This window comes from Ceratotherium simum, chromosome 33 (assembly GCF_057802395.1).
Source record: "Ceratotherium simum simum isolate JZ-2026a chromosome 33, ASM5780239v1, whole genome shotgun sequence".
In the NCBI taxonomy this organism is placed as follows: Eukaryota; Metazoa; Chordata; class Mammalia; order Perissodactyla; family Rhinocerotidae; genus Ceratotherium; species Ceratotherium simum.
The window spans coordinates 1,871,914-1,887,228 of record NC_141932.1 but is presented as its reverse complement, the minus strand read 5'-3'; the positions used below and the strand labels follow the sequence as shown (position 1 = coordinate 1,887,228).

At 45.8% G+C, this 15,315-nt stretch overlaps 1 protein-coding gene across 4 annotated transcripts in view; it reads left to right on the top strand.

Moving 5' to 3' along the window:
• The window catches only part of LOC147912689 (zinc finger protein 211-like), a 132,497-nt gene that overhangs the window by 65,610 nt on the left and 51,572 nt on the right, over window positions 1–15,315 (top strand). The window contains exon 4 of one of the 4 annotated variants that reach the window (XM_087420928.1): window positions 2,951–14,774. The exons of the other annotated variants lie outside the window; for them this stretch is intronic. Coding sequence (XP_087277054.1) covers window positions 2,951–3,078 — 128 coding nt within the window. The 3' untranslated portion in view covers window positions 3,079–14,774. Of the gene's footprint in view, window positions 1–2,950; window positions 14,775–15,315 lie in introns of those variants that run through there. 4 annotated transcript variants of the gene reach the window in all.

Genomic DNA, 15,315 nt, shown 5'->3' with positions numbered 1-15,315 from the left:
AGGCTATATCCTTCAGTACACAAAAACAATTGTTATATACTGATCAGTGTCCCCTCGAAATTCACATATGAAGCCTTAATCCTAATACGACTGTATTTGGAGTTAGTGCATTTAAAGAGACAGTTAAAGTTAAATGAGATCATAAGGGTGAAGCTTTAATACAATATAACTGCTGTTTTTATAATTAAAGGAAAAGACACCAGGGAAGCACACGCACAGAGAAAAGGCCATTTGAGGACACAGCCAGAAGGTGGCCATCTGCAAGCAAAGGAGAGATGCCTCAGGAGAAATCAACCTTGATGGCCCCCTCATGGCACCTTGATCTTGGTGTTCTAGCTTCCAGATCAGATTCCTCTATGCATACATGCATAGAGAGAGAGAGGCCTCTGATGTCTCTTCCTCTTCTCATAAGGATGCTAGTCTTATCACATCAGGCCTCATTTAACCTTAATTACCACCTTTAGGGCCCTATCGCCAAATGTAGTCAAATTGGGCGTTAAGGCTTCAAACAAGAATGGTGGGGTAGAGGTAGGGGTGAAATAATTCAGTCTATAACACGGTACTGTCTTAGGTGAAGGCCTTCACCCCATGTGAACATTCTGATGTCTTAGGAAACTGGAGTTGTAGGCAAAGGATTTCCAACATTCACTGCACTCATAGGGCCTTTCTCCAGTGTGAACTCTTGTGATGTTCTAGGAGCAAAAATCTGCAAATTTCCCACACTCATTGCATTTGTCAGGTCTTTCTCCAGGATGCATTCTCTGGTGTTCAGTTAGGTTGGAAGATTGACTAAATGATTTTCCACATTCACTGCACACATAAGGACTTTCTCCAGTGTGAACTCTGTAATGTTTAATGAGGCTGTCCTTTGTGCTATATAATTTGCCACATATATCACACTTGTGAGTTCTTACTCGATTGTGAACGCACTGGTGATGGAACAGACTGGAGCTGTAGGCAAAGAATTTCCCACACTCAATGCACTCATAAGGTCTTTCCCCAGTGTGAATTCTCTGATGTTGAAGGAGCACAAATAATATGCAAAAGAATTTTCCACATTTTTTGCATTTGTAAGGCCTTTACTGTGAACTCTCCAGTGTTTTATGAGGCTGGAGGACTGACTAAATGATTTCCCATACTCATTACACTCATATGGCCCTTTTCTAGTGTGAACTCTCCAATGTTTAATGAGGCTATATTTAGTGCTGTATAATTTGCCACAATCATCACACTTGTGAGGTCTTACTTGAGTCTCCTCTGATTTTGGAGGAGACTATAGCTGTAGGCAAAGAATTTCCCACACTCACTACACTACACTTTCTCCACTGTGAACTGTCTGGTGTTTAATGAGGTTAGATCTGTGGTTAAAGGATTTCCCACATTCCCCACACTCATAAGGCTTTTCTCCAGTGTGAACTCTCCAAGGGACAATGAGATTACAGCTTTTGCTAAAAGACTTCCTACATACACTGCACATATAACATCTTTCTCTAGTGAAGTCTCTCTGGTGCTGAACAAGTGTGTGTGGCTGAGAGTTTTTGCAATCTCCCCAGTTGCAATGAGTTTTTATCCTGTGAAAGGCTGTGCTACACTCAGTCCACAGTTTGACTTCTCTCTAGTGTTAGGGGTCTGTTGCTGGAGAAACCCCAAGCTGGTCAAGATGTCCTTTGCAACCTCCCTGTAGGCAAAGTGCTTCTGTGATACATGGAATTTGCACCTCTTCAAAAACAGGGCTCTCCATACCTTACTTCTGAAGTGTTTCTAATGTGCTGCTTCTGGTGCTGATGAAGGTTTGCAGTGAAATAGAATCATTTCTCACATGCCCACATATGTATAGTTTCTGCCCACGATGTGTTCCTTGGTGGTCATCTAAGCACAAAATGTTTCTCAAGACTAGGCCACAAATCTCACAGGGGTGGGCTTTCTGGGGAGATGGAGCAGTCTTAGGAGTCCCATGCAACACTCCCTGTACGGAAACACTCTGCTCAAAACACTCTCATCCTCCACTCCATGCCAACAACCTGAAAGCAGGGAAATGCTGGTAAAGTGCATGTTGACGTTGGAGGGGGTGACCTGCATACAAGTGTGTGTCTGACAAACCCAGGAATGAGTCCGTGGGTTGTTTCCAGGAGCAGGGAGTAGGTTCAAGGGGAGTGTTGGGCTGCAGTAGTAGTACAGCCCTATAAAGATGGGGGAAGCCTCCCAAGGTGAAAGATACAACCATCAACCATGGGGTGTGACACAGGGAGGAGAGGTATGGTTTACTATTCGCTCCTCTGCAAACAGCATTCAGCAGGATTTTGTCTGCTGTTCACATGTGAGCACCGTGCTGAAGGGCATGTCCAGGTACCAGCAAATTTGACTGCAACAGAGCAGCTGGTGTTCAAGGACTGTTTAAGGATATGTGCACACTTCATGACAACATGTAGAGATTAATGTTGGAGAGCACTGCAGATGGAACAGGGAGAAAGACGGGTGAGACGCAGAGTCCAAAGACATGAGGATTAGCCCTAGACTGGAAGTAAGAGTAGTTGGGGCCAGTCCGGTGGCGCAGCGGTGAAGTGCGCGCATTCTGCTTCGATGGCCCAGGGTTCCCCGGTTTGGATCCTGAGCGCCGACCTACTCACCACTCATCAAGCCATGCTGACTCGGTGTCCCACATAGAAGAGCTACAACTCTACAACTATCATACACAACTATGTACTGGGGCTTTGGGCAGAAAAAAAAAACGAGGGAGATGGGCAACAGATGTTACCACAGGGCCAATCTTCCTCAAAAAAAAAAAGTAGAAGTGACTAGCAATAGAACTGACAAGTCAGCAAAGTGTCAAGAATGCAGAAGGAAAGGCAAAAATGGAGTGTGGGCATGGTGATGGCACCAAAACACTAGTCAAACAGAATAGGCTTCTGGTATGATTTGTACACAGTCTTGATGTCATATTCTCCTTCAGGTGCCTCTCCTCAGGGCCAGGCTCCTTCTGACCCCATCTTGCTGTGGCTAGATTCATATCCATCTTGTGAACCACTAAGGGCCCTCCATCACACCACCAAGATGATTATCTACATGGTACTTGGATGATGTAATCATTAAGGGAAAGACAGAAGAGCAGCTAGCACTGGCCAAGACCAGCTCGGGACATGACAGCCCACATGAAAGAAAACTATCACCAAGAGAACTCCAGAGGAAGGTCTTGCAAGAAGAGCCCATGGTGCAATTAAGTATTGACTATGTCAGTGGTGGCAAATCCTGGCATAGGGAGGTATTAGGAAATGTCAATTAGAGGAAGGAATTACAACCTGGGGCACACAAGTGCCCTATTTCTGGACAAAGTGACCCAGCCAGGGAGAGGGCAAGCAAGGATGGATTCATTTGGCTGAATGCAAGATGTCTGACCCTGAATCCTTCCCTGCAGGAGTGTAGGGAAGCAGGTGTTGGGCCTGCTCAAGGCCAGTGCACATACCTCAACTGTACCAACCACAGCGCCTACCTAAGTTAACTGGAGAAGGAAGCAGACACGTTGGTCCTGATGGGAGGAGGACGTAGCTGCCCCTGGGGAAAAGGAAAACGATAGAGGCTAGGTCAGAGCACAGAGGTGGGTGTGAGGGCTTACCCAGGGAGGTGATAAGTGTCAAGTTCTCCGGCCCTGGCGTGGGTCTCCCCCGCGGCGTCGCGGAGCCTCAGACCCGTGCTGTGCAGTGGGGACACCGCCTCCTCTCGCGCCTTGTCGGTCCCAGCACCTTGGTCTGGAAACAGCACTCAGACTGTTCATCTGTGGTCGGGAGAGCAGCCAAAGTGACCGGGAGGAGGACACCGGAATTTCCTCCCTCTCATTTTGTGACGCACGGAGACGCGCCTCTTTTCTGAGACTTCATTGGCTCAACGACGCCGTCGCCTGATGCTTAGATTTCTGGGTAATGTAGTTGCCACATACACAGGCCGCGGGTAAAGATGCTCCCTGCCGGACTCCTGGAGAAACGGCCAGGTTCCACCTGGAGGGAATTGGCGAGTCTGGGCCAAGGGTTCTGGAGGCGCGGCTCCAGTTCTTAAAGGGCTCGTATTCAGGTGTTTTGGGAGTGTCGTGGTAACTGATCACCCACTTGTTTGTAGATGAATTATATCAGACACCGTGAAGCTCAGCAAGCTCCCGAGGGTAAAAATATTATTTCAGATGCTCCCAACGCCTACAAATCCAAATGCACATATCATTCCATGCAGTCCTTCAGATACAATATGCGTCCACTGGAAGCGCCTACTAAACATACTGCAATTCAAATGCATGCATGCTGAAAACTTGGAGTAAGTTTTATCAACCTGTATACATCCTGTCAGGGAGAGGAAAAAAAAATACTCCAAATAGTGCCATGACAGGGAAGACAGAGGAGAGAGATTGGGCGACCATGAAACGGGAGTACCAAGATGGATATTTGTCTGTGGTTCCCGCGTGAAACATTCCTCCTGTCTGTGTAGTCAATTACTGTGTCTATTTCAGTGAGCAGCATTTGTATCCATTTAGGAATGTGACATTGAGAACTGAGCTCAGCACAGAACTCTGTCCAAACCCGGCACTGAGAGACTTGACCAAATTCTAGGATGCCTTCTAGCAGCATAAGGCCTAGTCCCTTGGATAACTCCAGCCCTCCATTGACCTCAGCCTCCGTTAAAATGCCAGACTGAGAAAGCTCAAGGCTACCAGGAGAATTTACTATTTGTTCTAGCTAAGCCTGATGATAGACCCCTGACCTCTTTTTCTTTGAGCCTTTACTGAAAAAGGCTTACAATTGTAAATATATATCTCTTCCACTTCAGAAGTGTGTTTCTCAGCGGCTTGCCCAGTGGCCTAGCGGTTAAGTGTGCGCGCTCTGCTTCGGTGGCCCAGGGTTCGCAGGTTCAAATCCCGGGCGCGTACCAACACACTGCTTGTCAAGCCATGCTGTGGTGGTGTCCCATATAAAGTAGAGGAAGATGGGCACGGATGTTAGCCCAGGGCCAATCTTCCTCAGCAAAAAGAGGAGGATTGGTGACAGATGTTAGCTCAGGGCTAATCTTCCTCACACAAAAAAAAACAGGTGTCTTTCTCAAGGACCTACGATCTATTCCTTTGAAACGTAATCTTGAGGAAGGATAAGGCCTCTATCTCCCAGTGTCTGTGGAAGGATAGAATTGTAACTTCCGTAACTACCGCCAGCAAACACAGCTGCACTAATCACATTTACATTGACCAACCCTTTGTAATTTTTCAGTTTTGTGACTTTGCTGAATCCCCGTTCTCCCTGCTCCCTTATCCTCCCTTATTTAATTAATTAATTAATTTTTTTGGTGAGGAAGATTGGCCCTGAGCTAACATCTGTGCCCCTCTTCCTCTACTGTGTATATGGGACACCACCACAGCATGGCTTGATGAGCGATGTGTAAGTCTGCACCTGGGATCTGAACCTGGGAACCCTGGGCCACTGAAGCACAGCTCAAACTTAACTACTCTGCCACCGGGCCGGCCCCTCATTCTCCGGCTTGATTGGAGAATCGCTTGATCACCTCTGCACAAATCAGAATGGAGTTCAACTCTTTGCCCTACTGTCAGTAGTTACTGAATAAAATATGTTTTTACCTCTTTAACTAATGTCTGGCTGTGTTTGTCTTTGACAACATCAAGCTCAAAAGGGGAACATGGAAACACACGCTGTTTTGGTATAGGGCAATGGCTGCAGTGTTCAAAGTAGAGCATATATGTCAGTGGTGCTCTGGATCCTGAAATATTGGGAATATCGTAAATCCGTGATTTTATCTCATTGCCGGGAAGTATCATTTCTTTTGTGATTGCAGGGACTGTTCTACATGGGGAATTTATATTATCTGTATTAGGGTTCTCCAAAGAAAAAGAGCCAATAGGATATATAGATATATATAAGAGAACATTTATTATAGGAATTGGCTCACATGGTTATGGAGGCTAAGAAGTCCTCCAGTCAGCTGGCTGCAAGCTGGAGAACCAGGAAAACTGGTGCTCTAATTCAGTCCAAGTCCGAAGGCCTGAGAATGAAGGGTCTGCTGTTGTAAATCCCAGTGTCCAGAGGACTGAGATCCAGGAGCTCCCATGTCCGACGGCAGGAGAAGATGGACTTGTTCTGCACAGACATTAGCGGCGAGTCCAACACGTTCATAGCAACAGCTTTCCCTGAGACTTTCGCATGAGACCAAGGCGCCATTCTCACCCTGGTGAGACAAAAGCCATGTCACCGTCTCATTCTGGTGAATATGTTTATCTCCTTTTACTCTCTCTCCTATTTTATCTTTTTGGATAACCCTGATTATGAACCCACGCCATGGTCTAATGAACACCTCTGCTCTGGTGTCTTTGGGCTCCCGGACATTCATCCCTTCGTGCTCTTTGGCAGTGACATCCGTGCCTCTCAGTTCTGCTTTGCCTGCTGGGCAAGGAAAGTAAAGTTTCCAACTGTAGTCTCTGGACTATAAGTTCCCTCTAGAACATCTCACCTCTTATTTAATCAACATTATGTATTTGTAGGCTCACATTTTACACTGTTTAATCATCCAGGACATTTTGATTCAAAATTGAATAAGAACGATAATAACTGCACTTTGTATTGCTTATAGCATATAAAAACATGAAAGCTACTCATAATTATTCAAACATAATTTTGTAAATTGTATAATGTTATTTACTAGAGATTCAGAGAATTTTATGATACTATATATAGGAATATTCAAAGTTAAGGAGGTTGAAGAAGAAACTTACTTGTGATTAGAAATTCATACTGATACCTAAAAGATTTCTTTCTTCTTTTTTTTTTTTTTGTGAGGAAGATCAGCCCTGAGCTAACATCTATTGCCAATCCTCCTCCTTTTTTTTTTTCCCCCAAAGCCCCAGTAGATAGTTGTACATCATAGTTGCACATCCTTCTAGTTGCTGCATGTGGGACTCAGCCTCAGCATGGCCCGAGAAGCGGTGCGTCGTGCGCCCGGGATCCGAACCCAGGCCGCCAGTAGCAGAGCGTGCGCACTTACCCGCAAAGCCACGGGGCTGGCCCAAGATTTATTTCAAATTACAAAGCAGAGTGGGAAAAAGATGTTTCGGTTGAAGAAAAAAGGACCTGGGAATACTCTGAGTTGGAAAGGCACATGTGCAATTCAGAGAACTGAAGGAAGGTCAATGTCTTTGTGGTACAGTGTGTGATGGGGAGAGTGGAGAGAAAAGCAGCCGAGAAGCTAGGTGAAGGCTTTCTCTGCCGGGTATCGGAGGACACTTCAACAGTCAGAATGATCAGAACTATACATCAAGGAGATGATGGGTCCTGAGAGTTTAATCAGGTGGGATAAATAATCAGCATTGCTTATGATAGGAAGTGCGAAGTATTCAACTGAAACACATTTATTTCATTAAACGCTACATTTTAGCAGCTTTTAGCATTTGTTTTAATTGAAAGCTTTTTTGTTACTTAAAAGTAATGCATTGGGCCAGCCCCATGGCTTAGCGGTTAAGTGCATGCGCTCTGCTACTGGCAGCCCGGGTTCGGATCCCGGGCGCGCACTGATTCACCGCTTGTCTGGCTATGCTGAGGCCGTGTCCCACATAACAGCAACTAGAAGGATGTGTAGCTATAACATGCAACTATCTACTGGGGCTTTGGGGGGGAAAAAAATGGAGGAGGATTGGCAATAGATGTTAGCTCAGAGCCAGTCTTCCTCAGCAAAAAGAGGAGGATTAGCATGGATGTTAGCTCAGGGCTGATCTTCCTCACACACACACACACACACAAAAGTAATGCATTAATGTTACTTAAAAGTAATGCATTTACAGTATTTAGTGGGCAGCTTTTGGAAATTATGTTGTTTTTTTTTTTTGTGAGGAAGATCAGCCCTGAGCTAACATCTGCCAATCCTCCTCTTTTTGCTGAGGAAGACTGGCCCTGGGCTAACATCCATGTCCATCTTCCTCCACTTTATATGGGACGCCGCCACAGCATGGCCTGACAAGCGGTGCATGGGTGCGCGCCCGGGATCCGAAACTGGGCCACCAGCAGCGGAGCTCGCACACTTAACCGCTACGCCACGGGGCCGGGTCCCTGGAAATTATGTTTTTATAAAAGTCACTTTTAGAAATTTTTATGAGCCACTGGCACCTGGAAGATACTTTCAAATAGTTAGATGCTCTTTTCCTCTTTATTACTCAACTTTAGTGACTCATTTGCTTTTCATTACCACTAACACTTATTAACATAGTACTTATCATATTTTGAAGCCCTAACCCCCAAGTGACTGTATTTGTAAATAGGACGTTTACAGAGGTAATTAAGGTTAAATGAGGTCATAAAGGTGAGGCCCTACTCCATTAGGACTGGTTTCCTTATAAGAAGAGGAATAGACCCAAGGAGTGAGCCCACAGGGAGAAGAGGCCATGTGAGGACACAGCGAGAAAATGGCCATATGCAAGCCAAGGAGAGAGGCCTCGGGAGAAACCAAGCCTGTTGACACCTTCATCTTGCACTTCCAGCATTCAGAACTGTGAGAAAGTAAATTTCTGTTGTTTAAGCTAACCAGTCTATGGTATTTTGTTATGGCAGTCCCAGCAGAGTAACACAACTGCCATTAAATGTGTTTTCTTCACCAAATAAATAATAAGGCTCAACATCCAAAGAGATATAGTTAGGAGACACAACTGGTATAATTCTAAAAATGCTACAGAACTATAAATTAGTTTCTTTAAAAATTGGGGAGATTTAGTTTGGAGCTTCCTTTTTGCTTCCACTTCTGTTGGGAACCAAAACTTAGCTCCAATTTGCAAAGTCCAAAAAGAAGCCAGGTAGTGAGAGTCAGATGCACAGCAGGTGAGGTTGCATCCTGCCTTCCTCCGGCCAGGGCACTTTTGAAACCTGCACAGGGAAGGGGAGCCCAGAGAGCAGACGGTGGAGGCAACAGACCTCAGAGATTAGGGCTGGGCAGGCAACAGAAAATCCTGCAGCTGAGTCCTCTCGGGGGTCTTCCTTGGATTGGGGGGGAATATAAAGGCTTTTTCAATGCCCTTACCACAGAGGTGGAGACCCTCCCTCCGACATCAGAGGTCAGGTGCTTACAGGCACCTCCAGCCACTGAAGCCCAGCTTCCTCCTCCAGAGGCAGTGTCCTCTGCTGGCCCCAGAGGCTGAGTCCCCACTTCTTCCTCCAGAGACTGATGCCCCCCTTTAGCACCTGAACAGTGCCAGTCCCACATGTTGGGACAATCTCAGGGACGAATCTGCAGGGCAAGGTACAGCCGGCAGGATGTGGTCCTCCTGGACACTGTGTTGGGCACCACAACCAAACTTGACCCCAACCAGCAAGATGGGACAGTTCTGGTTCCCCAGGCCTAGTTCAGCATCACCAGCCTCCTGGCCTTCATGAGACACTGCCTGGTCCTGGTTCTCAGCCCTGGCAACACTTGAGAGCAGCCTGACCAGCAAGAAAAACTCGAAAGGACTTGAGGAGTTTCTGTGGCCTGGAAGGAGGGGCCCTGCCAAGAAAATGGAAAGCAGTCTTCACAAAGAGGCAGCTTTAGGTCCACAAAGTGTGGAGATGAGGAGGTCTCAGGTGTAAAATGAGGAAGTAGCTATAGATTGTCCAAGATACATTAAGTAAGAAAATCAATCTATGGATCAGTATACAATATATGCCTTGATTTTTACTAAGAAAAAACAATATGTATAGGAATATATTTGAATACAGAGATATACACAAAGAGTGATGCACACATGTGCAGACACAATTCTGAAAGGATAATTCTATACTGCAAACTTTGTTTTTCTCCAGGAGCTAGAATGATCAGAGCCTATTCAAGTTCTATTTTATAAACATATATAGTGTAATACCTCTTTCATAAAAACTTGAAAATTTGACATCTTGTAATACGTAAAACTTATGTATTTTAAAATACAATGTATTTATGTAACCTCAGTGCAAAAATCTTGTGGGTTTTTAAGGGATTCCAGTTAACAAGAAATACAGGCACCTCGTACACAGGAATCACAAGAGAAGCTTGGAATGTTCTTCATGTGCATCAAAATCTCCTGGAGCTTAAGACACAGATTCTAGGGCCTGACTCCCAGAGTGCCTGATTCAGTTGGTCTGCATTCAAAACTGAGAAGATGCATTTCCCATGAGTCCCCAGGTGACACTGATGGTGAAGGTCCAAGGATCAAACTGAGAAAACCAGAGTTGTATAAAGTCCTGGCTGCCTGGTTCCAGGCCCAAGTCCACTAAGGTGGAAAATTGTAGGCTGTAAGGGGTAGACCCAAGTTTGCTTACCCACATCCCCTGAGTGTCTCTGCAGTGAGCAAAGGAGATGAATGGCTAACTGGGCTCAAGTCTCAGAACCCACCCTCCCCCCACTGCTGTTGAATGCTGTGAGGGCTCCACCCACCAAAGCCAGCTAGTCACCTGCTTCTCTTCTGCCCTGAACTTATCTGAAAATACCCACATGACTCATCCCTCACCTCCTTCAAGTATTTTCTCAGTGCCCCTCTTACTCTTATTAAGGGGCACCCCCACCCTCGACAACTTACTGTGCTGTGTAATATTACATTCCATACTAGACGTCTCAGGACACACACCTTGTCTTGTTTTTATTGTTTCCACCACATTCTAACTGTGAAAGATGACATGAGTGGGGCCACATTAAAACAGAGCCAGAGCAGCCATTTCCGAGGAATTGCATGTCTTGTTTTCTTTATCTTCCAAACTGGACCAAACCACCAACATTCCAAGAAGTCAGTAAGGACAAGAATATCTTGTTTGTAAGAACTGATAACATTGGACTTTGCTGATGACTGAATCTCAACCAATGAATGAAGTACAAGTCTACCCTTCTGCCTGATGACTGAATCTCAAGCCCATCTATGAAGTACAAACCTAGCCTCTCCTCATCTAGCACCAATAAACTCTTCTTTAATACAACTCACTTCCTCCTCCCTTTTTCCCATAAAAACTCTAAGCCCTTCGTCTGTAATTGGGACACTATTTGGGTTTCTACCTGAATCTGTGCTCCCTGAATTGCAATTCTTTGATCCCAAATAGACACTTTGCCTCTTAAGCTGGTTTCTGTTTTTGTAAGTTGACATAACTTACTGTGTAATTTTGTAATTTTCTTTCATAGTACCTGCATGTGTTTTTTGAAGAATGTAAGCTTCATGAGGACAGGGGTCTTTGCCTCTCTTGTGTCCCAATGTCTCCCATCCACCAACCATAGTGCCTAAAACTGAGTATTTGCTCAATGAACGTCTGTTAGAGTGAATAAACATGACACCTCAGCTTGTTATTCATTTTTGCTAATCTGACTACTATAAATGTCCACTTCAACTCTCCCTTCGAGCTGGTATTGCTTAATGTTTTCAAGAATAAAAGCCCTGCTAAAAATTCTCTTAGATCTTAACTTTCTTCAGAGTTCCCTGATAATTCCCCAGAGCTGTTTCTGACACTTTGAATAACTGCATAAACTTTATTACTAATTGAAATTTGCATTTCAAAATGTTTTGGAGATAATCTCAATTCCCCATGCAGAACTGTCCCTGCAATTATTAGAAAATGATAATCACTTCCCAGCAAGGAGAGAAGATCATGGGATTCAGGTGCCCTGTCTATCTCAGAGTTCAGATGCTCCCCTTGTACCCCTGCTTGGACTGGGAAAGATGCAACCATTTACCCTTTACAAAATAGCCATAGTTGGGGTAAGGGATGGAGGGAGTGCTTTGTGTTGGTCTCAGCTTATCTATAGCGATGCAATCAGCTAGAAATGCCTGAGGCACTCACCTGGGCAGTACTACTTGTGGCAGCCCTCACAGACATTTCCCCAGAGCAAATGTTGTGGCTGGACTGGTCCTTGTGGTTCTTATTATGATTGCAGGACACACCTCAGCAAAACCATCAGTGAACTTTGAAAAAACAAGATTTTTGGGCCTGCCCAGTGGCGTAGTGGTTAAGTTCGTATGCTCCACTTCAGCCGCCCAGGGTTCGCAGGTTTGGATTCCAGGCACAGACCTACACACTGCTCATCAAGCCATGCTGTGGTGGCGTCCCACGTACAAAGTAGAGGAGGATTGGCACAGATGTTAGCTCAGTGACAATCTTCATCAAGCAAAAAGAGGAGGGTTGTCAACAGATGTTACCTTGGGGCCAATCTTCCTCACCAAAAAAAAAACAAAACCGATTTATTATTCACAGGTTCTGGGGGATACATGGGACACCCAAGGACCACACAGAGAGGTTGTTACTGCACAAAATTGGAGTTCTTTTGCCTGATGCACATGAAAAACACCCCAATTAATTACAGCATCAGCTTTTGGGGGAGAAATCAGCTTTATTCTGTGAAATTGACCTGCATGGAGACAGGGGGCGTGAATCCTGATTCAGGATTTGGGGCAAAATTTAAGAGGTTAGGGAGAATAGGCTGGCACTCTGAAACACTGGCGGAACAGGTTTTGCTTGGCAGGCTTCAAACATTTATGGTAAGGTTTTAAACATTTATGGCAGGGTTCTAAACTTTTATGATGAGGTTCTAAACTTTTATGATAGGGTTGTAAACATTTTTGATGAGGTTGGGAAGGAATTTTAACACCAGATCTACCTGAACGAGGGACCCCTCGCTTCTGATAAGAGTCCTACTTTCCAGTTCTGGTCATGTCCCCGTCCTTGGTTTCCCTGGGAAGGAGGATCTTTGGTTCTGTGGTCATTTCAGGTCAAGATTTCTTCTTCTGCACATGCTCTGGCTACGTGACTTTGCAGATTTTCTGAAAGACAATCCTTAATCACTTTGTTGATAAGAGATGGGGTCTGTTCGAACTGGCTCTAAATGGGCCCCTGGTTACAAGGTCACTAGTAGAGAGAGATGGAGGAAGCCTGGATCTGGGGCTCTGTGTTTATTAGGATTGAGGGTAGGCTACCTAGGCTTTCACAGGTTCACTCTTTATTGGAGAATTTAAAATATAAGAGTCGGGGGCCAGCCGGTGGTGTAGTAGTTAAGTTCGCGCGCTCTGCTTCAGCGGACTGGGGTTTGTGGGTTCGCATCCTGGGCAGGGACCTACGCATTGCTCATCAAGCCATGCTGTGGTGGCATCCCACATAGAAAATAGAGAGAGATGGGCAGAGATGTTAGCTCAGGGCTAATCTTCCTCAGCAAAAAGAGGAAGATTGGCAACAGATGTTAGCTTAGGGCCAGTTTTCCTCACATAAATAAATAAATAAAATAAATAAATAAATAAATAAATAAGAGTGGGAATTAGAATGCAGAGAGGAAAAAACAGGGTTACTTAAACGATCAGTCATCTAGATTACCCAGGGCTTTATAAAAGGGAAACTTCATGGGTGGGGTGGCCTGGTTTCTTATCTAGTTGTTTTAATAGTAGCTGTATCTACAGCTGACAATATGTTTATTTCAGATGCATGTCTTGGAAATGGATGGCTTGGCAATAAAAAGCTTATTGTCAGGCCCTTAAACTACAGGGAGGGATGAATAGGCGAAGCACAGAGAATTTTTAGGTCAGTGAAACTTCTTTGTATGATATTATAATGGTGGATACAGGTCATTATACATTTGTCCAAACCCATAGAATGTACAACACCAAGAGTGAACCGTTATGTATACCATGGACTTTGGGTGATAATGATATGTCAGTAAAGGTTCATAAATTGAACAAAGGTTCATAAATTGTAACAAAAACAAAATTGTAATTGTAAATTACTAATATCCCCCTGGTGGGGGATATTAGTAATGGGGGAGGCTATGCATGTGTGGGGACCAGAGGTATAGGGGAAATCTCTGTACCTTCTGCTCAACTTTGCTGTGATCCTAAGAATAAAGTCTATTAGAAAAAAGATAGCATTAGTTAAGTTGCTCTCGGATTCAGATGTCAGATTGCTAAAAGAAACGGAACATATCTTAGGATATGGGGTAAGAAATATATATGGATAAAAAGTTTTCCTTAGTGGGTAGGACACAATCACTGATGATACAGGCAAGAGAGTTGTTTTCTGTAGGACCAGAGGCAGAGCTCCTGCTTGTCCACCTGCTTCAGGGCGGCATAACATCCCTCTTCTTCCTTCCCTTCATGGCCCTACGTGGAGTCTTTCCCTTCTTCCTGACCAAACATAATGAAACTCACAACATTGAATAAGGCTGCAGGCTACATGCATTTGAAGAGCAATAACATAACGTTTCCAGCTATGCCTGGACTCCTTTTATGTCTGAACGACTATGGAATGACATGGTTATTTACATGAGTAGATCTGGGAGCATCTCAAATAATATTTTTATCCTCTGGGAGTAGGCTGAGCTTCATGGAATCTGAAATAATGTCTCTCTTCCGCCTTTAACAATGAGCAAACCCCTCCCTCCGTTTAGGTAGGAGCGCCGTTTTCCTACTTCCTCCCTACTGCCGCACAACTGACCTGGTTGGTCAGGGTGAACGCCCTCAGCTGCCGCCTCTAGAGTTGTAAGAACTACATTACCCAGAAGATCGTGCGCCGAGAGGCCGCAGTGAGGAGCCAATGAAGGATTAAGATAAAGGATTTTTTTTTTCGTCCGTGCGCATCATCGCGTCTGGGCGGGACTTCCGGTGTCCTGCTGCAGGCGGTTATTTTGGGTGTTGAGGGGTGTGTTCCGGGTACAGAGTTGTGGGTCCCGGCTGAGGTGGCGGGCAGAGAACGTGGGAGAGGAGGCGCTCTTCCCGCAGCACAGGGCAGGTCTGAGGCTCGGCGACACCGCCGGGGGACCCGCGCCCGGGTCCCCTCCTCTCCCGCCGCTCCCGGCCCCGCTCCGCCCCGGAGTCCGATGGCGGCGGCCGCGCGGAGGGAGCCGGCTCAGGTCAGTGCTCGTGCTCCGCGCCCTCCCCGCCCTCGGCCCAGCCCAGCCCAGCCCTAGAGCCTCGAGTGCGGGCGCCGCTCACGGGCCTGCAGCCCACGCCCTAGTGTCCGGGACGGGGAGGCGCTCGTGGGGCCTGTTTCTGAGAGTTGGGGTGACGGGTGTGGGAGAGGGTCCCAGGGGAGGGCCTGCGGGGGAGAGGCGTGGAGGGCGACTGAGCCGGGAGGAGTCGGGGACCTGGGGTCCGTGTTCTCTCTGCAGGGAACAGAGTGTGAGGCGGAGTTAAGCGTAAAATAGCAAGTTGTATCTTTATTCTGAGGACCCATGAAGCCATGGAGAGTTTTGAACAAAGGAACATGATTCACATTAGCGTTTTAAATGTTGCCAAGGCTGTTCAAAGGAAAAACAGAGTCAAGGGGAGTGATGAAGACATGGAGGCACTAGGAGGTTGAATGTTTGTTCACCGTCGCACTT